This window comes from Humulus lupulus, chromosome X (genome assembly GCF_963169125.1).
Source record: "Humulus lupulus chromosome X, drHumLupu1.1, whole genome shotgun sequence".
In the NCBI taxonomy this organism is placed as follows: domain Eukaryota; kingdom Viridiplantae; phylum Streptophyta; class Magnoliopsida; order Rosales; family Cannabaceae; genus Humulus; species Humulus lupulus.
Genome location: NC_084802.1, coordinates 13,330,262 through 13,355,747, shown reverse-complemented (window position 1 = coordinate 13,355,747; position 25,486 = coordinate 13,330,262). Strand labels below are relative to the sequence as shown.

The 25,486-nt window shown below is 36.1% G+C and overlaps 3 protein-coding genes across 3 annotated transcripts; 1 reads left to right on the top strand and 2 right to left on the bottom strand.

Annotated features, from left to right (window-relative positions):
- Positions 1-3,212: 3,212 nt before the first annotated feature.
- Positions 3,213-5,147, bottom strand: LOC133805535 (uncharacterized). The gene has a single exon (XM_062243719.1). It carries the CDS (start codon positions 5,145-5,147, stop codon positions 3,213-3,215), a length of 1,935 nt encoding a protein of 644 aa, XP_062099703.1.
- Positions 5,148-7,331: 2,184 nt separating this feature from the next.
- LOC133805534 (uncharacterized) lies at positions 7,332-8,465 on the bottom strand. The gene has a single exon (XM_062243718.1). The coding sequence runs from the start codon at positions 8,463-8,465 to the stop codon at positions 7,332-7,334; it is 1,134 nt and encodes a 377-aa protein (XP_062099702.1).
- A 6,053-nt stretch (positions 8,466-14,518) lies between these two features.
- Positions 14,519-16,306, top strand: LOC133805158 (protein BYPASS1-LIKE-like). Its single transcript, XM_062243259.1, has one exon. It carries the CDS (start codon positions 14,752-14,754, stop codon positions 15,925-15,927), a length of 1,176 nt encoding a protein of 391 aa, XP_062099243.1. The 5' UTR covers positions 14,519-14,751; the 3' UTR covers positions 15,928-16,306.
- Positions 16,307-25,486: the final 9,180 nt, after the last annotated feature.

Sequence of the window (25,486 nt, the reverse complement as noted above, 5' to 3'; positions counted from 1 at the left end):
GAAGAGGAGCGGGCAGGGAGAATGATGGCCGAGGCAAATCGGGACGTGCTTGTGGAAGCCATCAAGAAGTTAGAGGCAGAGTTGGCAGAGGCAAAAAAGAGGGTGACTGCCACAGAGGAGAAGCTGGTAGGCACTGTCGAACTTGAAGTAGAGCGAGACAAACTGAAAGCTGACTTGGTGGATATGACCAATAAGTGGATGGAGAAAAACCAAGTCTGCGTTCAACATGAAGCCCATATGGAGAAGCTTAGCAGTATGATGAATGACCTTGAAGAGGATGTAGTGTCGTTGCAGACTGATAAGGAGATTTTAGAAAAAGAGAAAAAAGAGCTGGAGCGAAGGTCAAATGGTCTTGAGGCCAGCGCAGCGGACGCCAGGAAGCAGAAGTTGGAGGCTGAACTTTATTTAGGGAAGAAGTTGAAGGAAGCAGAAGAGACGGTGACCGAAACCAAGAAGCAGTTGGAGGAGATGGCAGAGGTATGCGACTCTTCTTTTGTTATTGATGTATTAGAAAATTAATGGGCCCATAAAACACGTGTGTTGATTTCATAATGTTTTTGGTTTTGCAGAGGGCAGCAGAGGCGGCGATTGAAGCCACAAGGCAGCGCATTCGAGATCGAGAGATCACCGAACGCAAACTTGTGAGGGTGGCTGAGGTAGATACTGCGAAGTATCTGGATCTGGCATTACGCAATGAGAAGCAGACCCCAGAGGAGAAATGGGCAAAACTGGAGATGTATTGTAAAAGTGTCGATGTAAAAATAGGAGAGTATGATGTCGACAAGTACTTGAATGAACTTGGGGATCTGCAGATTTCCTATCCGCCATTTCATCTGGAGAAGTTGAAGTTGAGGGGAAACGCGCTGGGGTCGATGTATAATGTCAACGGGGAAGCTGTTGAAGATAGTGTTGCCAATGTGGCGTCTGATCAGAAGGCATCAGAATCCGCGCCTGTTGCAGAGGCCAAGCCAGATGGTGAAAGAGGTGCTGTAGAATGAATGACACACTATCGTTTTGTTAAATTCTATCATGTTTTGCTTTGAATTAATTTCTGTATATGTATTCTTTGGGCTATTTTGGCCGCTAGTATGTAGATGATTGTAATAGAGCAAATTATCAATACAAATAGAGCTTTGTTTCCTGTTGGCTGTCTTGGTGTGTGTATTGGATGTGTTCGTTGTTATTTTGGACTTAATCAAAGGCGTGATGACAGGTGTGAGTCATATGGTTTATTCGGATCAGAAGCTTCATAGACCCTTTAGGCCATTGCGTGCGAGATACAGGGAAAGATTATATAGATGGTGGGAGAGAATGCCCAGTTAAGTGTTGTGTGAATGATCTGTCTTGGTGTGTTGGTGATGGGTTGTAGCTGACAACATTGTTGTTGCAGGTGAGCACCGTGAGTGGACAAAGGTTTCCTTTTTGAGGAGAATCTTTGACAACCCACGGTGGCTTTACTCAACGTGGGCTATGGAAGGGCTTATCAGAAGTGGCATCCCGTACTACATATCGTGTGAACGCTATGGGTTAGGCCATCCGAAGCTAGAGAGTGCGATGGCAGAGTACATGCGTCGTATTGAATGGGATTAATTATGGGCAAGAAAATAGTTTTTTATAGAGAATAGATCAATTATGAAATCAGGAATTAATATTGTCGTTAATGTAACATAATTTATAAATAACAACTTCTTATTTATTGCCATTTTTGAGTATACGTCGCCTTCTAATTGTGCATAGTACAAATATTCATTTTTGTTTATTGAGAAAGGAATGGAGCAAATATGTGTGCCCATGCTTAGCATCTGCCAATTTAAGTTATAGTGATAAAAGTGTTGTACTCCTGCGGCGTTGTCATTATTGTTGAGTGGTAGACCTTCTTACGCGTAGGGAGTTTTATAGTGGTCTTGATCGGAACGGGTTCGGCCTCTGGAGACTGAAACTTTCCCATGAGATCAGAGGGGTTAATGTGATTCAGACCGAACGCGGGGGACAAAGCGTAGAGTTGGGCGTCGAGGCAGATGCAAAGAGGTCAAGATTGTGAGGAGGGGTATCTTTCCAATGCACCCATACCGTGTAGGATAGTGATGGCTTGTTTGGGTTGCCGTGTATCCTGTCAGAGGCACCCATCGTGTAGGATATGGGTACGACTGCGGGAAAAGTTCCTCCCAGCCTTGGATTGCCAAACCAGCTAGTGTGCACTGGTGAGGAATCCGAAGCATGACAGCTGATGGTTCTGCTGTGATAGTCAGGGCAGAGTAGATAGCAGGAGGTGCTCCTCTTATGCGGGTAAGAGGGTAGGGTTTGCAATGCACCTCCGTTGGGCGGCCAGATCGGCGTAGTCAGGGCAGATTAGACTGCAAAATGGCTGGCCGTAGCTTCCTGTGAGCTTAGTCAAGTCAGATTAGAATGCGGTACAAAATCCAGTGAAACGGCAGAGGCGGTAGGATCGTGTACGCAGATTGTGTGTAGTGGCCTTGCTGCAACGATCTGCTGAGATTCAGCCTGGTGCCAATGTGCGGGGTGTGATCCTCGCTGTGCATTATTATTGCTCTTTGTTTATTGGAGTGTAGGTGTGGGTAACGTATGTATTGAGATTAAAGACATACGGTGTATTGCTAGGGGAGGTTGGCAACTTCGAGCATTCAGATAATTGTTTATTTATAGCCACTGTGGTAGGTGGTTTTTGAGTGCACGTGAATAATGTTATTTTTGAACAAAGGTAGGTGGGGATATAATTGAGGAAACCTTTCGAGTGAAAAGTTAATTGTCATGTGTCTGGCTTGGTGTAATGTGGTGGACAATAATGTCAAGAAATTGAATATACAAGAGAAATTTAAAAGAATGTGAAAAAATGGAAAGTTGTTGCATTACTTTTGAATTGCACAGTACAACTATTAACAATAATATTGTTTCAAAGACATTGAATTCCAAGTACGAGGTATGATTTTCCCACTACGTACATTCTTTAGGGTGTAAGACCCTCTGCCTAGTACTTTAATGATTTTGAAAGGCCCTTCCCAATTAGGTTCTAGCTTCTTCTTGTTGCTTGTTGCCTTACGCAGAACCCAATCACCTTCTCGAAATGTGCGTGAGTGGACTCTTTTATTGTAGTAGCGTTCTGCAGCCTTTTGATAATTTTGTCGTAATTTTGCCACCGTGCGTACTTCTTCCAGAAGGTCTAGGTTGTGTAATAGTTGAATGTTGTTTGTTGTTTAATCAGATGCGATCTGTGTCTGAAGTGTAGGTAGGCCCACTTCTGTTGGGATGATGGCCTCTGTCCCATATACCATGGCGAAGGGAGATTCTCCCGTAGAGGATCTTTTTGTTGTCCTATATGCCCATAACACTTTTGGTAGTTCTTCTGCCCATGCTCCTTTTTTATCTTCTAAGTTCCTCTTAATGTTGGCAAAGATAACTTTGTTGGAAGCTTCTGCTTGGTCGTTGCCTTGTGGGTAAGTGACAGAGGCAAAGTTCAGCTTGATCTTGTATGTGTCACATAGTTCTTGTACCTTCGCATTTTGGAACGGTGTTCCATTGTCCACGACTATCTCCCATGGTATCCCAAATTGACGTATGATATGCTTCCAAATGAAGGACATAGTGTCTGTTTTGCTGACTGTGATGTATGCCTCTGCCACAACCCATTTCGTGAAGTAATCAGTGGCTACAAGAGCATACCTTCTTCCTCCAGCAGCCTTAGGTAGTTCACCCACCACATCCATACCCCATTTTGCAAAAGGCCAAGGTGCAACGATGGAGTGTAAGGTTTGAGTAGGTTGATGGATGGTGGGTGTGAATCGTTGGCATTTGTCGCATTTTTTGGCATAGTCACGTGCCTCTGTCATCATGTATGGCCAGTAATACCCTGCTGTAAGTGCTTTGTGTGCCAGACTCCGTCCCCCTGTGTGATTTTCGCATGTCCCCTCATGTATCTCTTCTAGCAATTTTTTAGCTTCTGATGGACGCAAACACCGTAGGTAGGGGCCGTTGAAGGACTTGCGGTACAGTGTCCCATGGATTATGGAATAACGCTGTGCCCGAAGGCGCATAAGTTTTTCATCTTTTGGATTAGGTGGGAGTTCGGAGGTGGACAAGTATCTTATGATTGGATCCATCCAGCATTCAGGTTCTGATGAGGTTGAATAGACTTCCATGTCTTTGCTTGATCGGCTTATAGATATGGAGGATTGGCGTGTGCAACCTCCTGCAGAGGCTAATTTGGCAAGGGCATCGGCCTTTTGATTTTGCTCCCTAGGTACTTGTATGAGTTCGAACTGGTGAAAATGTGATCTCAAGTCAGTTACCTTCTGTAAAAGGCTAGCCAGATGGGGTGCTTTAGTATCGAAATTTCCAGCCACTTGCTCTATCATAAGCTGTGAGTCTCCTCTGACATTCAGACGTTGGATGCCCATTTCTCGTGCTAATTCTAAACCATAGATTAATGCCTCATATTCTGCTTCATTATTTGTCGTGGATTGCTCTAAACGAATGGCTTCTTCGATTTTGAGGCCCGAGGGAGCCTCTAATACGATGCCAATACCAGCCCCTTGGGAATTGGATGCTCCGTCAGTATGCATCATCCACACCCATTGATCTTCTGACTCTAACAATTCTGGCAAAGTGTCAGGGGTGAACGACTGAATTTCAACCAGGAAGTCAGCTAGTACCTGTCCTTTTTTAGCTTTTCGTGGCGAGAACTGAATATCGTACACCCCTAGCTCAATTGCCCATTTAGATAACCTTCCAGAGAGGTCGGGCTTACTCAATACTTGCTTTAATGGATAGTCCGTATATACAATGATGGTGTGGCTTTCAAAATATTGTCGTAACTTCTTTTTTGCCGTAAGGAGTGCGAGTGCCAATTTTTCCATCATACTGTAGTGAGTTTCAGCGTCCAGGAGCATCTTGCTGCAGTAGAACACTGGCCTCTGCCGATTAGCTTCTTCTCGGAAGAGAACAGAACTCACAGCGAATTGTGAGACGGACAAGTTCAAGAATAAATCTTCATTAGCTATGGGGGAGCTCAATATAGGAGGGGAGCTCAAATAAGTTTTCAGTTCTTCCAACGCTTTTCTTTGCTCCGGTCCCCAGGTGGTGTTGGTAGATTTTCTTATGCACTGCAAGAAGGGCTGGCAACGGTCAGACATTCGTGATATGAATTGGCTTAATGCTACTATTTTGCCCGTCAGAGCCTGTATGTCTCAGACGGTTCGGGGCTCTTTGACTTCTAAGAGGGACACAATCTATGTTGGGTTTGCCTCGATGCCCCTCTGACTGACGACGTACCCCAAGAACTGTCCAGAGGACACCCCAAAGACACATTTAGAGGGGTTTAATTTCATTTTATAAGCATCAAGGATGTGGAAGCACTCGGTCAAGTCGTCTATATGTGAAGAGTTTTGTTTGGACTTGATGACCATGTCGTCAATATAAACCTCCATATTTCTCCCGAGCAATGAGGAAAATAGCTTGTGCATCAGCCTTTGGTACGTTGCGCCTGCATTCTTTAGACCGAAGGGCATAACCTTGTAGCAATATAAACCACCTTTTGTTATGAAAACCGTGTGAATCCGATCTTCTGATTTCATGGGGATCTGATTGTATCCAGAGTAAGCGTCGAGGAAGCTCATTCTTTCATATCCTGCCGTGGCGTCTATCATCTTATCGATCTTCGGTAGAGGGTAGCTATCTTTGGGACATGCTTTATTTAAATTTGTGTAGTCTATGCATACTCTCTTTTTCCCATTCTTCTTTGGGACCACGACGGGGTTGGAAAGCCAACTGGGATATAAGCATTCTTCTATTTCCCCTATGCTCAGGAGCTGTTGGACCTCCTCTTGTATGACTTGATTCACCTCTGAAGCGAACCTCCTCTGTTTCTGCTTGACAGGTGGGAAGTTGCTGGAGATATTTAGGCTGTGACTCATGACGGAGGGGTCTATTCCAGGTATGTCATGTGGAGACTAGGCGAAAGTTCTCATTCTGGTCTTGAGAAATCGTATGAGGGTCTGTCTCTCTTCTCCAGAGAGCTTGGTACATACCAGCACTGTCTTAGAGGGGTCAGCGTCGTCTAGACCCACTTGTTCTAAGGTATCTAGCGTAACTAGGGGTTTTTCTTGGTCTTCCTCTAGATTGATTCCTTTTAGGCATGTTGGTAGGTCCTGCTGTAATTGCTATTTGTCAGGGGAGTTGTTATGGGAAGCAGTGCCAGAGCTATTTATTTCATTCAAGGTAAGGAAGCACTTTTTGGCCTGCTTCTGGGAGCCCTTGATGTCGACGGTGTAGCGCCCGTTGAGTGATTGACACCGCATCACCTGATGTAGAGTTGAGACTACCCCCTGCATCCGGTGGATCCAATTTCTCCCCATGATGGCGTTGTAGCTTGTGGTGGAATCTATAATGAGAAAGTCTACTGGCAGGGCACGTTCTGCGGCCACCACAATTAATCGAACGACGCCCTTTGGATATACTCTTTGGCTGTTGAATCCCAAAATGGGCGTGGTGGAGGGCCGGATCTGATTCTCCTCTAGTCCCATCTTCTGGAAGGCTTCCCAGAAGAGGATGTCGACCCCACTACCCCCGTCGATCAGAACTCTGCCGAGCTGGCAATGGTCAACCTGTAGAGAAATGATGAGTGGGTCATCATGGGGTAGGTGTACGCCCTTCAGGTCATCATCGGTGAAGGTGATTGCAGAGGCTGGGTAACTTCTGTCTTTTGAAATGACGAGATTGACCACGTGGCCTAATGATTTGTATCGCTTCACTCGTTCTTCCATCCTTTTATGGATTTTGGTTGTATACTCTTGATTGTCAGTGAGTTCTACGATCCCGTGGATCATAGGGACTTGCTTAAGAGGCTCCTGGGTGCTGTCAGAGGCTGTGTGCACGGGGTCTGACGCTTGTGGAGCGGGGGCAGAAGCGGGATTATGCCGCGAGGCACCTGGTCTGCCTGTCTCCTTGATGTATTGGGTAAGCCTCCCACTCCTCATGAGGGCTTGGATCTGATTGTTCAAGTTGTGGCATTCAGTGATCGTATGACCGTGATCTTTGTGGAAGAGACAATATATGCTTTTATCCCTTCTGTCAGAAGGAGTGGTAATTTTGTAGGGCTCTCGCCAGATAGGCCTGTCTTTATTTTCTTCATAACTGACTTCTTGCGGGACGGTGTATTCGAAGGACGGGTATCGTGATGACTGTCGATCCTGTCTTGGCCTTTTTCCTTCCTTCGTGTGATCTGTTTGGTTCCGCTTCCTCTTGTCATCCCTAGCAGGTGGCGGAGGATTATTTGTTGGTGGAGCAGAGCTGAGTGCAGACTTCTTCTGTGTGCGCTCTCAAAACTCCAAGAACCTGAAGACGCCCTCGGCTCGGGTCTGCACATCTGCCATGTCGTATGGAGGCGTCATGGTGAGATTCTCATGTAAGAGAGATCCCACCTGCAAGCTTTTGACAAAGAGATTTGCTGCGGTGAGTGGGTCGACATCGTGGATTTGACGCACGAGGTCAATGAAACGCTGTAAGTATGCTCTCAGATGTTCATTCTCCCCCTGTTCAATCTGATAGAGATCATCCATTGTTCTGGGTGCCTCTCGGTTCGCACTGTATTGCTGTAAAAAGGTCCGTCGGAGATCACTAAAACTATTGAGCGACCCGGGTTTTAATTGTCGAAACCATAACAGAGCTGGCCCGGAGAAAGTCGTTGAAAAGACTTTGCACTGAATAGCTTCGTTATTAGCTTCTAATGCCATCTTCTGTTGAAATTGGAATAAATGGTTTAGTGGATCTCCCTTTCCATTGAACGTAGGCAGGAAAGGGATGACGAAGTCTCGAGGCTTTGGATCATTCTGAATCCATTCCGAGAAAGGCGATTTCTCAGTGGTTCTTGATACTAGGTCCAAATGCTTGGTGGCGTAGGCTGATCGCCCATCTGAGAATTTTTGCATCATTTCCCGCATCATGTCTTCTTTCCAACTGTCCAAGAACCGGATTGAGGGAACACGACCTTCAGAGGGAGAATCGTGCGCAACTTGAGGTGTGGTGCGTTGAGGCCGGATTTCGGCTGCTGGCTGAGCGGGTCCGGTGTGTTCTGCTTCCGCCCGCCCATGCGTGTCAAAGGTTGGGGATCGTCGCTCTTCGGCCCCGGAGGATGGCGGGATGCCATGGGATCTTTCGTTACCTGGGTTCATGTTTTGATGAGGGGAATTAACGCGGTCGATTAGAACTTCAGATCTGCTAGAATCAAGATTGTCATGGGCTTGGGTGTTGTTGGTTGTGTCAGCGGATCTGCGCAGCTCAGCAATCTCGGCTTCGAGCCTAGCTTGGGCTTCGGCCAATGTCTTGATTGCTTCGTTGGACCGTTGCTGGCTTGCTTCCAATAGGCGACACATCCTATCGATCTGGTCGCTCACGTCCGCTGGAGGGACGCTTTGTGCGATTGGGCCCGAAACTCCGTTGCCTTTTGGTGGCATGATTTCTGGGTTCGTAGTGGATCTTGATTTCTTGGTTCGACGACGTGACTAAGGCCGAAATGTTTTTCGTTTCCCACAGACGGCGCCAATTGTTGGAGTAACAATTTGTCTTTCTATATCTGGAGGCTTCTCCCGATAATGGACGATGCACAGTCACTATTCTGGTGATGAAATTTTCCTTTGACTCGTCGGGATCACCTGCAAGAAAGACACTCCGATGCTTAAGTCAGTTCAAAGTTCGATCCATTTCCCTTCTATGAATCTTATATTTATAGGAAAAAAATATGCAAAGCAGTTAGTTGGAACCCTGGAATTTGGGGGGGGGGGGGGGGGGGAGGGGGGGAGAAATAACTGAATTTCCCTCCAAAAATACCGACTTTGAATGTCTCGCTCAGGGGTCAGAGGCGTAGATCGCCTCTGACCCACAACTTCTGCCTTCGGAACTTCTATATGCCAAAACGTTCCATTTTGAATATTTGAGAAATGAGGAAATAGTTTTTGGGCCGAACATTTTGGGCCCAACAATTACATTATATTATAAAATAATATAACACAGAGTGTTAATTTGCAAGTAATTTTCGAAACACATTAGTCTTTTTTTTAAAAAGAACATTTTGAGAAAATGTTAATTTGTATTTTTTTTTTTTACTATTAAGTTGTTAATGTGAACTTTTTATCAAGACAACATAAAATGTTCGCACATTATAAAAGAAAGCTTTTGAATTGAGAAACTACGATATAATTATTGTAATTTAGTTTTGTAAAATGAATTTTTCGTCAACTACTAAATTAAGAGAAAAACTTAAAGAAAAAGAATATGAACACCGGATTTTACGTGATTCAGTTATTAATTAACCATAGTCCACGAGTTACTTGTATTTAGGATGAAGAAGAACTTGCAAAGCTCAAGCTCTCTAGGTTTTCAGGCAGCTTATGTGCTCACTTTGAAAAATGGGAATCAGATCGGGATCCTTTTACAAGTTGTACCCTAGCCTTATTCATAAACAGCTAGGAAGATTAAGCAAATTAAGTGGAGTTGATTACAAATTATTCATTTCTTAATGGAAGTTTGTTATTACATAAATGACCACATTCGATATTTAATAAGATGGTGGACCCCAATGTATTTGAGTGGTCTCAATACAAGGAAGTTCATCCCACTATTTTATTGGGGATAATGCCCATGACAGTGTTAGGGTGGTAATTGCACGTTTACCCATGTATACTTTTAAAATTAGAAAAAAAGAATTTAATTTTAAAATTAAAATTACAATATATAATATATACATCAAAACATAAATATACCAAAATTTAAATTATTATGAACACTAAATTTAAAAATATTAAACAACATCAAATAATTTGCTTTAAAACTAGAATGGATCATATTTTTATATGTAAAAAGTGTCTATATAGTAGTGTTATCCCTAAAAAATACGAGGATGACGTGGTGAATGAGAATGCGACATGTGACATCACAAATCAGGGAAAAAACGACAAAGTATTGAGAAAAGACCAGCGGGCACAAAAGATAGGTTCAGGACCTATGGGAAGTCGACCAAGCCTAAGTCCCCTAGGGGTGGTCGGGCCCAGTGTGTCCAAAAGAGTGGTCGGCCTAACCCCTACCACAGGGGTGGTTGGCCCCTGTATGCCCAAGGACCCCTAGGGGTGGTCGGCCTGACATGCTCAAGAAACCACCTAGGTGGTCGGCCCACCCTATTCTTCATAGGGTGGTAGGCCCAAACCCCTAAGTACACTTCTTTGAGAAATACTCACTCTCACTCAAACTGAGATCAACAAGCCTAACACCCAGAAGGTCACATGCCTAGCACCCAGAGGATCAACAGGTCCAACACCTAGAAGATCAAAGGCCTAACACCCAAGCTCGGGTCGTCGGGCCTAGCACCTAAGTCTCATATACCAACAGAGACTTAACATCTTCCCAGAGGTTTCTATCGTGCATTATCCACCATGATCTAGAGAAACAATGAGAAGACCCACGATCTTATAATCATGGGGAGGTGGACACGTACCTCCACTACCTGAAAATCGTGTGCCAAACCACGATCCCAGTATTACTGGTCATGTAACAGCCCCTGGGCTCTAAAAATAAAGGACCCAGGGCTTCATTTCAGGATCTCTTTTACTGGAATTTTGGGAGAAAAATCTTTTTGATGAGTGAATTTATTAGTTTATACTATTGTCGAATAATTCAATACTAAAGACTAAGTATATTAGGTTATTACTGTTCATCAGAATAGGGCTGAACCACTATAAAATTCATGTGTGTTTATTTAAGATAATCGTACACTGTCATTTATTTTATTTAGTTCGTTCAAAAAGTGTCGTATAATGTACATACGACCACTGGCCAATTTCACAGGTCAACAAGCAAATTCTTGGTTCAACGAATTTAAAAAAAAATACAAATTATGATATTATTTATTTATTTTAATTCTATAGACAATGTTTTGTCTTAATTTTTAAAAAAAATATGTTTGTATTTTATAATATATAGCATTGTTTATTTATTTTAAATTTAAATGATAATTAAAAAATATAATAATTTTTAAATAAAATTAAGCAAACGTGCATTGCACGTTGCTTATACCTAGTATATATATATAAATGATTCCCAAAGAGCAAGAAGTCGTGATGCATATTATGTTGCTCATTTAATGAAAATATTAATAACTCCTTAAATTATAAATTCTCTACCATAAAAATCTTAAAATTTTACAAAATAAACAAAAATCTTATTTTTCTAAGAATAAATATAATATTAATTATTATAAATACCGTGTCCAAGGCGAGATTATAGTGTCTAGTTTATTATAAATTAGAACATAAGGTGACATGAGTGATTATGTTTTTAAACATCGATATATCAACGATTATGAGTTGTACTTTTAAAGATTTTTTTAATATACATTTTATATATATATTTTTTAAATTAATTAAATTTGAATGATAGAGTAATTTAGTAATATTAAAATGAAGACATTTTCTTACTTTTATATTTGCTTTAAAAGTGTCATAATACATTCAAGAGATTTTTATTTTACCGAGTTAATTAATCGTTAACAAAATTGCATATTATATATTTTAAGTCAAAAGATGTTAATTATATTGTAAAAGTTTCTTCAATAAATGTCGTGATTATTTTGTTTATAATTCTAAACCAATGTACATTAATATTAGATGATTTAAATTTTACTGATGATTTTATTATTTATTTAATTATTCACTCTACATGATCGCATGTTGATTATAATTTAAGATTTATAAAGATATGAGAAATAGTTCTTAGCATATATTTATGTATTTCCATTTTTAATATTTTAACAAAGTATGAGGTCTAATAATTAAATTTTAAAAATAAAAGATTCGAAAAGATAATAGACTAAAATACAAGTTTAAAATGGTATGAACCCTTACCCAAAATATAAATTTCTTTTTTTATATATAAGAGATATTTACGGCAAAAATACTAAAATTATTCAAAATGTTACACTCATGCAAAACGTGAATTAAATTTTACATTGTGTTGGCCTTATGTTAATTTTTTTAATTTATATTTATTAAATTATTGACAAAATTAGACATTCTGACAGTTTAAATTACTTAAAAATTGTCAATTTGCAAGTAATTTTTGAAACACATTGGTATTTTTAAAAAAGAACATTTTGAGAAAATGTTAATTTGTAATTTTGTTTTACTACTAAGTTGTGAATGTGAACTTTTATCAAGACAACATAAAAATTTCACACATTATAAAAAGAAAGCTTTTGAATTGAGAAACTACAATATAATTATTGCAATTTAGTTTTGTAGAATGACTTTTTCGTCAACTACCAAATTAAAAGAAAAGCTTAAAGAAAAAGAATATGAACACCAAAAGTTATATGGTTCAGATTATTAATTAACCCTAGTTCACAAGTCACTTGTATTTAGGATGAAGCCGAGCTTGCAAAGCTCAAACTATCTAGGTTTTTAGGCAGCGTATGTGCTCACTCTGAAAAATGGGAATTAGATAAGGATTCTCTTACAAGTTGTACTGTAACCCTATTCATAAGCAACTATGAAGATTAAACTCATTAATTGGAGCTGATTACAAATTATTCATCTTTTAATGGATGGTTGTTATTAGTTAAATGACCACATTCGATATTTAATAAGTTTGTGGGCCCCAACGTATCTCAGTGGGCCCAATACGAGGAAGTTCAACCCACTATTTTATTGGGGAACATGCCAATTATTCATCAGGGTAATAGTTGCACATTTTCCCATGTGAGATGACATCGTGAGACATCCTTTTTGCAGCTTGTACGAGAGCGACAACACGATCTCTGTGGCAGTTGGGTGTTCAATAGTTGTCTGTGGTCTAGAGTGCTTTTCTGTTTGACACTGGTCTTCTACTCCGGAGAATGATTCTCGCACACTTGGAGGAATTGATCACAATATGAAGGGTTGTTGGAGCATTACTTCCCTGACTAAATTCTCAGGAGGTAATGCCCTTGGAGCATGCACTCCTCTCATAGTGGTAATGATGATGAGAATCGGACTCAAAACTCCCGTGGAGTCTTAAACAACTTCTGTGGAGCTTTAAACACTCTTAATTTATGCAACATATCGATTGGTAAAAACACGAAAACAAGTCTATCTTAAACTTCAAAAATAAATTAGCAAATGTGGACAACCAATGCAATGCTTTTAATCTTAATACTTAGACTAAAGTACCTTGCCTTCACGAGCCAATCTTATCTTTGTTGGCTCTGTGGTCGAGCGTATTACGTTTCCCCTTGACATGCGAGCTTTTGTTCCTTGAGATATTTTATAACAACAGTCCTTTTGTTTTGGAGATTGTAGAAGCTTAGTTCGTGAGTCAAAGCGGCACATGTTGTCATTTTGTTTTGGAGGTTGAATTAATAACCAACTTATAGTTTGGTCGTTATACTTGTGCTTGTTTTGGCTGAAAGAATGTTTCTCTTCCCATTTTGCTTGGAACTTATAAATAGTTTACTCAAAATTGGAAGTTGGCCCCTCTACAAATTTGTCCTTGCCAAGTTCTCATGTTTTTGTATTTTGGATTCCTAGAACTTTAAATAACGCAACTCGTGCTTTAATCTCTTCGGCAACCTCAAATGATCGTTTGAGATTTATTTTTTTATTTTTATGAATGTGATCACCGTGTTTTTTTCTTAATTTTATGAGTTGCAATATCGGTCATGTTGACATAGATGAATAAACATTAAATTAGTAAGTAGATTCAATATTTATATTAGTATGTATCCAACACTATACATATCTTTTAGCATTTTTTTTATTATATACAATATTTTTTAAAATATTCATATAATTATATAAATTTATAACTAAAATAAAAAGAAAACGTCTATTTAAGACTTTCACCTCTATTCATCTTTTGGGAAGAATTTTAATTTCTGATTTAAGTAATTTATAATAATTTAATAACTCACGAGGAATGAATGTGACACACCAATAGATCCTTTTTTTTTTTTATAAATACTTTTTCTCAACAAAAATTATATAACATGATTTTAATTGTAGTTTAGTCTAAACCCTTTGATTTACACATGAGTTAAAATCACGCCACATTCAAAGTGTATACTTTTTTAATTAAAATGGAAAAAGAAAAAGGTGTAGAGAAGAGAATCATGTGGGGTAAAATTTTCTCGTGTTCATACTAGGATTATGAAATTGATAAAAAAAGTAAAAAGAAAAAAAGAGAATAAAATATGGATTGGATGGAAAGTGTAATGAAACATTATAAATTAAAAAAAGAAAAAAGATTGTTGGGAAAAGTGAAAATAGTTTAGAAACATAAAATTAAGTGAGTGAGTGATGTTATACTTTTTGGTTTAAGACTCATTCTTTCTGAAAATTCTCTCCTTTACTCTGTCTTGTCTCTCCAACTACCAATTAAAATTAAAAATAAAATAATAAATTCAAATAAATACATTTTATTAAATTAAAAAAAAAACATTTACGCGGTGCAATTATCCCCTAATAAAAACCCCTCTCACCTCTCTTCTTCTCCATTAGGGTTTCTCCATCCTTCTCCCTCTTTCTCTCACTAAAATACCCAAATTGACAACTTGCTACTTTCTTCTTCGCTCCTCCATCTCCAATTTTGAATTTTCAGTCGCTGGACCGAGCCAAGGAACCCTAATTTCAGTTCTCAATTTCAATTTGGTGTAGTGAGATTATATTATATAGATTGAGTGAAAGAGAGAAAGGGGAGTTGAAATTAGTCAATGTGAGAATGCCCGCTACGGATTACCAAGGTTCAGCAACTGGGTTCGCTAGTATTGGCCGCTCCATGGACGGCGGCGGTAGTCACCATGGTTCCACTGCGCTTGAGATCGAGCTCGAAGCTTTTCAGAGGCAAGTTGCTGATCGTTTTCTCGATTTGTGCTCTTCTTGTTCGTCGGCGGCGGCGGTGGTTGGGTCTGAGGAACTTCTTTCTGTTCAATGGATTCGGAAACTTCTGGATGCTTTCCTCTGTTGCCAAGAGGAGTTCAGGGCTATTTTGTTCAATCACAGGTCGATGGTGCTCAGACCGCCGTTGGATCGGATGGTTTCCGACTACTTTGAGCGGAGCGTGAAGGCACTCGACGTTTGTAATGCCGTTAGAGATGGGATTGAGCAGATCAGACAATGGCAGAAGCTATTGGAGATCGTTCTCATCGCCTTGGACGGTCACCGGAGCCTCGGGGAAGGTCAATTCCGCCGCGCTAAGAAGGCTCTTATCGATTTGGCGATTGGTATGCTCGACGAGAAGGATTCGGGCTCAACTCTTGCTCACCGGAACCGCTCTTTTGGCCGGAGCAACTTCTCCCGGGATCACCACCGTCAATTGGGTCATTTCCGATCGTTGTCGTGGAGCGTCTCGCGGTCTTGGTCCGCCGCCCGACAGCTCCAGGCGATTGCAAACAACGTGAGCGCACCGAGAGCCAATGAAGTCGTCGCCACTGGGGGGCTAGCCGTAGCCGTTTTCACTATCAATTCAGTTTTGTTGTTCGTAATGTGGGCTTTGGTTGCAGCTATTCCGTGCCAGGACCGGGGCCTCCAGGTCCATTTTCCTGTTGTCCACCGGAACCTGCCGTGGTCCGGGCCGATGACTTCGCTTCACGAGCGGATCCTTGAGGAGTCCAAGAGGCGGGACCGGAAGAACGCTTGTGGGCTGTTGAAGGAGATTCATCAGATTGAGAAATGCTCCCGGGTTATGAGCGAGTTAACCGATTCGGTTCAGTTCCCATTAACGGAGGAGAAAGAAGCAGAGGTGAGGCAAAGAGTTCAAGAGCTTTCTCAAGTGTGTGGTGCCTTAAAGAATGGATTGGACCCTTTGGAGCGCCAAGTCAGGGAAGTGTTTCATAGAATTGTTCGGAGCCGTACAGAAGGGCTTGACTCTTTGGGAAGAGCCAACTATTCCGAATAGCTTTGTTTGTTTTTATATCTCAGTTGGTGGGTAATTCGACGATTTTATAGTCAGATTTGGCATTGAGAACAGAAAGAATTGAAATATGAAGAAGACGAAGAAGAAGGAAGAGGAATCAGAAGAACGAGTTACCATCAATAAAAGGAAAAGAAAAAGTAAAAAGTGTAAGAGGAAAAATGTTTCTTTGTATTTATTCACCATATATTGCTGTAAAGAAATTTAGGAGTATGCTAATGGACCTTACCCAAGTCCATAGCTGCTGTTTTTTTAGTTGATCATGCTGGCTTTTGTATAATCAATCATCTGGGTCTTGTGCTTCTTCCTGCCAAATCTGATTTTTATGTGAATTATATGATTATATGTAGTGTTCTTTGGCTCATTTTGTCAAGATAAATTTACATGTTTGTTCAATGGGAGAAATTGCTGTTCAACCTTGGCATTAGCTGATTTAGTTTTCCTCTTTTGATTGGATTGCATTGTAGGCAGGTGTCTTGTTCACCTCTGTATTTGATTCTTTTAGCTAAGAATTGATTGTGAAATCAAAGTTTTTGCATTCTCTTCTGTGATTAATCCATCGTACTTCCATTTCAAGAGGTGATTCAATCCTCACTACACTTGATTATCGTTTCTAGTCTAGATTATCAAGCTTGTAAAAGATTTACTGTCCTAGCAAGGACCAACAATATCAAAGTCTGAAAAGTTATAAAGTAGATAACTTTCAGCCAGTAAGTGACACATCCAACCTAACCTGGCTCAACTATATTCTCAGTGAATAAGACAGCTGTGGTTTTGTCCATTTTGACTATTTATTTCTATGTGGAAACAAAAATTGCAGTCTTTTCTGGTGCAAATAACAATTACAAATTATAGACTTATTGCTCTATGGATTTGATCATTTTGACCATAGAGAAACTATTCTAAAAGCTTGAGATATTTTTTCCTTGCAGTGACCAGCTTGAGGCATATATGGTCAAAAGTCACACCTTCCCATAGATAGAATCAGAAGAAGAGAGAGGTTTGCTTTTGACTCTCTTTCGTTTCCATATATGGCTCTACTGTGGTTTTGACCCTCAGTTCATTCTGCAGAATTCTCTAACAATTTTATTGATGTACTTATTTTCGTCTATGATGAGGAAGCATTGACTGTGACTTGATCCTGAATGAAGTGCATATCAGTTCATTTTGACCCTTGAAAAATGAAGATTTATATTAAACAAAACTGCAGGACTAGTTTTTTACTACTTAATTCAGCTCTAACTTCTTGACTGCATAATATGAGTCCTTTGACCCTTTTTTATTTTTCTCTTTTAGTTATTGCAGAGGATGACAGATGTAGAAAATATATATTTAAAATTTTTCTTCTTAAATAATTGCAGAGAAGGACATATATGGGCAAAGTTCAATGCTAACTCCATACCAGAATATGCTCATTTGATGGGTCAAAATAATTGGGAAATTCTGCACTAAAAGCCCTGCGCCGCTATTTGCAGAGTCTTTATATATTTTAATTTAGTTTTATTGGAGTAATGTGCAGCCTTTAATGTGAGATCATATTATATAAAGATTTCTTTTTTAACAAAGGTTTGATAAAAACTTAAACTGATAAAAATGTCTTCTTTATCAGTAATATCAGAGCCTCTCAAACCACCACAGAATTGTCTATTCAAGGGGGTTTTATTACAAATTATTCACTACTATCTAGAAGATCACCTGATTGACTTTGAACTTTTCATTCCATGTGCTCCCAAAAAAGGGTATTCTTTCTTAACAACACTCTACCACACGTGTAATGGAAAATATTGTTTAGTTTACTATGGATCAAGAGTATCTTTTCTTGTAAATAATGACTTAAAATATTGAAGATAAGCTTATCCATGCAAATGGAAGTTAGAACAATTCTATAATATATAACTATAGATCTTCTGCAAAATCATGTCTCCATTCTATTCTCAAAGGACTCTATTTACTTCACTCCTACAAAATGGTATTATGTAAGACCAGAATCGATATAACTATTTGAATAATACTCTGTTTTTGTCTTGGATAAATGATTAAATCTTAGGACCTGTTTGGCTTTGTTTTCTGTTTTCTGTTTTCAAAGTTGTGTTCTCAGAGTTGAGAACAGAAAATAGTTTTTCTAGTATTTAAAAAACAAGAGGTGTTTGGTTAATGTTTTCTAAAAACAATTTTTTAGTTATTTTTTTTAATTCTTAAATAAAAAATTAACAAATATATTTACAAAGATAAAAATCTTTTAAAAGTTTGTAATAAATAATGAGATAAAATACTTTGAAAGAAAAATGATGAAAAATAAGGAGTGAGAAAGTAAGGAGAGAAAATTTGAAGAAATAGAAATTGAGAAGAGAGAAATTAATCGATGCAAGAAAAAATAAGAGAAAATGTAATGAGAAAGAAAGTGAAGAGAGAGAAGTGGGTAGAGAGAGAGGAAATGGCGAGAGAGAAAATAATGAAATATTAAGTGATGAGAGAGAAAGTGATGATATAGTAAATGATGCAAGAGAAAATAAGGAGATAGAAAATGATGAAAAAGAAAATAGCAAGAGAGAAAGTGAAGAGAGAAAATGTAAGGAGAGAGAAAGTGATGAGAGAGAAAATAAGGAGAGAGAAAGTGATGAGAGAGAAACTAATGAGAGAGAAAATAATGTGACAATAAATTATGTTAGATAATAATAATTAAAAAAGTTATGTGAGAAAAAAAAAATATAGACAAAAAAAAATTTGAGAATAATAGAAAACAACTTTTTGTTATTCTCAAAATTTTCTGTTTTTTGTAACTTTGTTTTTAAAAATTGTTTTATGAAAATAACGCCAAACACCCACACTTGTTTTCAAAAAACAGTTTTTAGCTTTTAAAAACAAAAAACAGTTTTTTAGTTAAAGAGCCAAACACCCTCTTAGTCTCTATACTTATACTTGGAAAATTAGATTTGATGGGATTAAAAAAAATTAAAATCTCCACCTTATTACTAGCTGATAACTTAATTCCATTAAACAATTCTTTGAAAGTTGATAAATAATCAACTTAGTCATTTTATATATTTTTTTTCTAAAATTTTTTGTTATTCAATTCTGTCCATTCTAATCCTATTCGAGATAAATGAATCATGTTATTAAGTTCAAATCCAAATAGAAAAATAAAATAAAATTGGTTGATTGCTAACCTGCAATCTTGAGCTAAACAAATTTTCATTTTTAGATTTTACTATTCCCCATCAACTTTTTAGTTTAGTCATAACAACACTAATAATATTATTAAAATATTAGTATAAAGAAGTGTTTTATTATACCACATTTTCTTATTATTTTACGATGAGTAGAATTGTAAGTTAGGTGCTCATATAATTATTTATACATAATTGTCAAAAATCTTAATTTGTTGTTGTAGGGTTTATCCATTGCCCTACTCTATTTCAATGGGTGCACATATGCCATAAGTTAAGATGTAGACCCCGCTTAACAATTCCTTGAGCAACCATTCATTTCATTTCTTAAAAATTTGTGGTCCATACTCACTCACTCCACATTAGCCATCTCATGATATGCAAATCTAACTTTCTAATTTCTATATCATAGCTTTCCTATTCATGCATCTTTACTCTAGGCATGTTGATCTCATCTTTAATAATTTGGAAAAAAATATTAAAATAAATTTCTATTAACACTAAAAACAATATTACAAATCAATCTCTTTTTCCCTCCTAAGTAAAGTCTAACACAATAGATGATTGAGTCTCATCCTTTTCTTATAGCCAAATCCTTGAAAGGTCAAACTCGTGGGTTTTTCAGCCAATTGGGCCAATTGGATTTTTTATTTTAAATTTAATTAAAATTTATATATTTTCCACTTGTTTTGTTTATCAAAGAAATATAGTTGGTTATTGGAAAGTTTTGTAGAATACATCGCTGTCTTTACCCTCAAATTTAGGACAAATAGTAGAGTTTGGGTTGGGTGAGATAATTACATCATTCATGAGTGATGTGACCAAAATAGCCTTTTGTTTATAATTATACCTACCCTGGATATAGTTTAACATAGTAGTACTAGTCGTAGCAATTAAGCAACTTCAACAACCCTAAATTTTAATTATAAGGCTTACAACATGAATTGAATTGAAATTAATTTACAAAGGTAATTAAATGTAGAGATTCAAAAGTATTGTATCGGTCCAAAAGTATACAAATTCTAAAATACTATCGATTAATAGTGCTCAACATATGATCGATTCTAAACTAAAATATGTAAGATTCGAACTTAAAATTCCTATTTTATAAAATTTTAGTTAAAATTTAAAATAAAATTAATAAAGCATTATAAAATATATTAAAATTTAAAACTCACTGTTCTTAAATTAAAAAATCAAGATCGAATTAATATAAGCAGACCCTATTGTATTAAGTTATCACACAAACTTTTATTTATATTAATTAAACACTGAAATCTTATTGCAAAAGCTTTGTTAAGGAACACCTAATCCATTTGTAATAACTCAAATAATTTATAAATACTAATACTAACACACTTACAAAAGAGTATCCTATCTATAATTTTCATTACTTTATATAATATTAGGTTAATGTAACCTTTCTCATTCATGATTTATATATTGATTCTACACATATCAATATATAAGATTCCTTCCCTATGGCTCAAGTTATTATTTTTTTTATAAAATAATAATTTAAATTTCAAAATATATATCATATCTTCAATTTAACACCAAACTCTAATTTAAAAATCCAGCTACAAGTACACTATAACTACAAACAATTAGTCAAACTTCATGCTACAAATAAATCAATGATATATAAAAAAAATTATCCCTTACTAATATAATTTATTTTTATATCTTCTTTCCTTTTCATTTAAAAAAATTGTTTAGATTTTTACATTTATTAAAAAAAAGAAAGAAAAAAAAGCCTCCCACCAAAAATCGAATATCCATTCTTTCTTAAAATATTCTTTTAATATATTAATGTTATAGTAACATATTAAAAAAATAACTCCATTAACAGTTGACCAGAAAAGGTAAGAAAATAAGAAAATTTAACTAAATGCATCAAAAAATTGAGTAAGCTTCATAATCATGGCTTGAACTACTATCAAATTAAAGCACCAAACTCAAGATTTAAATCAACATCCCTCACGACACGAGTCAAGTCATCACCTATCCAAAATATATCTTTATATATATATATATATATATAAATATACGAAACATGCATCTAATGTTATAATTTTTTTAAGAGAATGATAATCAGAAAATACAACTTGATACATTAAAAAAAATTTCATATCAAACTACAAAGAAATTAAAGTGTACACGAACTCATATCGAAGATAAATTAGGAATTAATAATTGTTCATAATAAAATCAGTTTAGCGATCGAGTTCTCTCTTTAAGGTAGAAAAAAATAAAATAAATTAAGTGAATGATTTCAGCTCAAAGATCATAAAAGTTCCTTATATATGTTAGTTTAATTATAATTTAACCAACCAAGTTTTTTTTTTTGGTTATCCTCACCTCTTATATTCTTTTCAAAGATAATATGTATATATATTAATATATTTTCCCCTATTTTTACAAAAAAAATAAATTAAAAATATGTATTATTTGGATTATGAAAGAAAAGAAAAAAAAGTTCCTACAATTTTTTAATAATATATGGGTTGTGTAATTATATATGAGGAAATTTGAATTTTTATACATGATGAAGTCCTTATAACAAAAAAAAAAACAATCTTATTTGCACATCACATTTTCATGCTACTATTTGGCTTGTTTACAAAAATGCTCATCTTATTATTTCTTTCCTCTCTCTTTCTAGCTCCATCTTCTCCTCCCTCTACCACCATAGCCAAGGCTGACAAACGCCCCTTCATCACTACCCACCCACTTCTATTATTTTTTCTTAGTTTTCTCCTCTCTCTTTCTCTCTTCCCCCTCCATTTCCCCTCTCTTTTCCCCCTTCATTTCTCTTCTCTCTTAAGTAATTCATGGAATTATCCATGATAGTTTTTTATTATTTAAAACTTAAATATACTAAAAGTTCAATTAAGATACTAATTTATGCATTTCGAACATATATTGATATAATTTTTTGTTATTTTATAATTTTTCTCGATTTGTGTAAAAATTTACAGAAAACTCGATGCTATTTGATACACCTCGATGCCCAACTAAGCGGGCCTTTAAAAATCATGATTTTCATGAATAAAAAGATTTGTCTTGATGAAATTCGACACACTTCGATGAAACTCGATGCAATTCATAAAAATGTATAACTTTTTACCCAGGTGTCTGTTTGAGTTGATTTTTTTTATTTGAGATCTACACGTTTGAGATGTGTATATATGTATTTGTGAATTTTAAAGCTTGAAGACACCCCAAAGTTAAAAAAATACCCAAATTTTTTTGAATTTGGGTATGTTTTTAAGCTTTAAACTTCTCAAATATGTATATAAACATCTCAAATGTGTGGATCTCGAAAAAAAATATCCAAATTAAAAAAAATCACCTCAAACGAATATTCGAGTGAAAAGTTATGCATGTTCAATGAATTGCATCGAGGTGGCATCAAATTTTATTGAGGCAAATTGTTTTTTTTTTCTCACAAAAATCTTGATTTTTAAGGCCATATCGAGCCGGGCATCGATGTGACATCGAATTTCATCGAGACAAATATTTTTTATTAACAAAAATCTTGATTTTTAAGGCCCATCGAACTGGGCATCGAGGTGCATTGGGGTCTATCAGGGTGCAGTGACTTTCTGCAAATTTTAAAGTTTTAGATCTGAAAAAAGTTGCGAAAAACAAAAAAATCATGCCAGATTTGTTCGAAATGTATAGATTAGTGTTTTAACTAAAAGTTTTCTTAGTTTAAGCTTTGAATCATCAACAAAAATTGATAGTGATAATGAGATGGGAGCTTCGAGGTGAGAGGAGATGGTGTTAATGTAGGTCTACCTTCCACATTAACAATGAAAAATGATTCTAAACATTTTTTCACAACAATGAGTTGTGATGGTAGTGTTGCGGCTACCGTAAGTAGAAGGAAAGAGATAAAGAAAGAAGAGAAGAATATGAGAGAAGTATTTTGGGAAGAATGCCAAACAATATCTTATTTTTTTGATATGTAAAATGTGTTGCATTTTTTTAATTTAGCCTCCGCATAATGCATAACAACTCAAATTCCCCTATATATAATGCATCTTTGACTTGTATTGGGTCTACTCATTGTATATCTCATAACCATGTTTATAGAGTTCAACTAATTAAATAACTTATTTGTTACTATTAATTAATCACTACATAATTAAATAGTCCATAATAATAAAAAAATAATAAAATTCCAACACTTCAATCTTTGGATCTTTGGCGTGAATATTGTGACCACTTTATTAAATAGGAATAATATAAAAAAGTAATTCTTTTAATTAAAAAATTATAACTTGATATTTTGTAAAGAATAAAACAAAGATTGGTTGAAGTGATTTTAAAAAAGGATTAGCTAATTGAGAGAAAAAAAAAGACTAGTAGGTTTGGAGTTGCTATAAGACTATCTCTGTATATAGTATAAATTTTGTGCTAAATTTGTCACAAAAAATAAGTCAACATTATATTTGATATGATATTTGTAATTGTGTTTCAATGTATAAGATATAAATTAATCAAGTTAATAATAATTAATAATTATTGAGAATATATAATTTTTTTGTATGTGAATTAATTAATTATAATAATTAATGGTAATATATTAAATAAAAAAGACAAAATTTATTATAATTCTAGACAGTTCTTTCTCTTTTTTTTTTTTTACCAATGCAAATTAGATAGATGAGTCCTAAAGTTGTTCCAACTAGTTTAGCTAACAAAATAATATTGTAACTTGAACACAAATTTATGTCCACCTCCAAAACGAATCAAGACACAATTACAAGCATAATAATAATAATAATAATTTATTTATTTGTTTAATTCAAGTATTATATTAAAGATGAGTATTGAAACCTCAAGAGTCAGCTGGCCAAGTGTAGAAAAATTCCCAAAGGCCAGTTTGGTCATTTAAGCCATAAATGCCTTCAATGGAGACGAGCCAAGCACAGCGACGCTCACACCGACTACGGTCCCTTCCGAAAGAATAAGCATCGAACTCGTAACTTGCCACACTTTCCCACCCCAAAACGCAGAAATATAGTGTCGTTCCCCAAGGATTGGCCGAGAACTCCCAGCTAAACGACTCGTCGTTTGATATGCTGTGCTCTCCCAAATCATCATCTTTTGATTGGCAGTGTAGAGTTAGGTTCTTACCAGTGCCCAGTTTATTCTCTATGCTTGCTTGGATGTGGGCTGAGACCACCAAAATTGGGCTCCATAACCATAACATGATCATCAACACCAAGAAGAGTACTGCTCCATTTGATTTTACCATTTTTAATATAAATATTTATATATATATATATGTGTGTGTATATATAGTTCTTTCTTCTATCCTAATGATGAAATGGTTAGTATTAGTAGTAATATTGTCAATTTATTATGTATTCTGTAAAGACAACTCATTGCAGTTATGTAAAATAGGAACATTTATTATTGTAATAAATGTTTTGGAATAATCTTATCTTTTGTACCTTGTTTTACTTTTACATATTAATATATTCCATCAAAATATTCTATGAAGGAGCAATCAAGGAGGGGAAAATTATGTACTATTCACATTGTATTAATCTCCTATTAATCCAAAGCCATTGAGATGTATTGGCATTTTTGCTTGTATCTCAATTAATAATAATTGGAAAAATGAGACAAGATTATTAATTGAGATAATGTATGTATACATTTTCTTTGGAGAAACATTTATTAAATTACATTCTATACACATTTTTTTATGTTTTTTTTGTTTACATTTTTATGACTCCTAATTTTTTTTCAATTTTACTAACTCAAATTTTTAGAAATACGATTTTAAAATTTCATAATTACAAAAATATGATCAGAACTAGATATCATCAACCCCATAGTAATATATTGTTGAAAAATAACCTAAACTAACTAGACATCAACCCCACAACAATACAGTGCTGAAAAAACACACAAATCAACTAAACATCAACATGTTGCATCAACAAAAAAATAACAATAAAGCAACATTGAAAAACTTATTAATGCATTATAAAATGTGTCAAAAATAAACTAAAAATATATATTAGAACATATGACATAATCCCAAAATAAACTAAAAAATAACAAAACAAAAAAACAACATTGAAAAACTTATCGGTGCATTGTAAAATGTGTCAAGAAAAACTAAAAAAGTTACTTAATTAGAAATCCACTAAACATCAAACCCAAAATATACTTAAAAAAACTAAACATATACAAAAAATTAACTCACACAACAACAATAAAGAAAGTGAAAAAATTTATATTTACATGAAAATACACTAAAAGTATAAAATCAACTAGATGTCAACCTATAATATACCATAGATCAACTACACATCAACACACTACATACTAAAACATACAAAAAAAAAGAA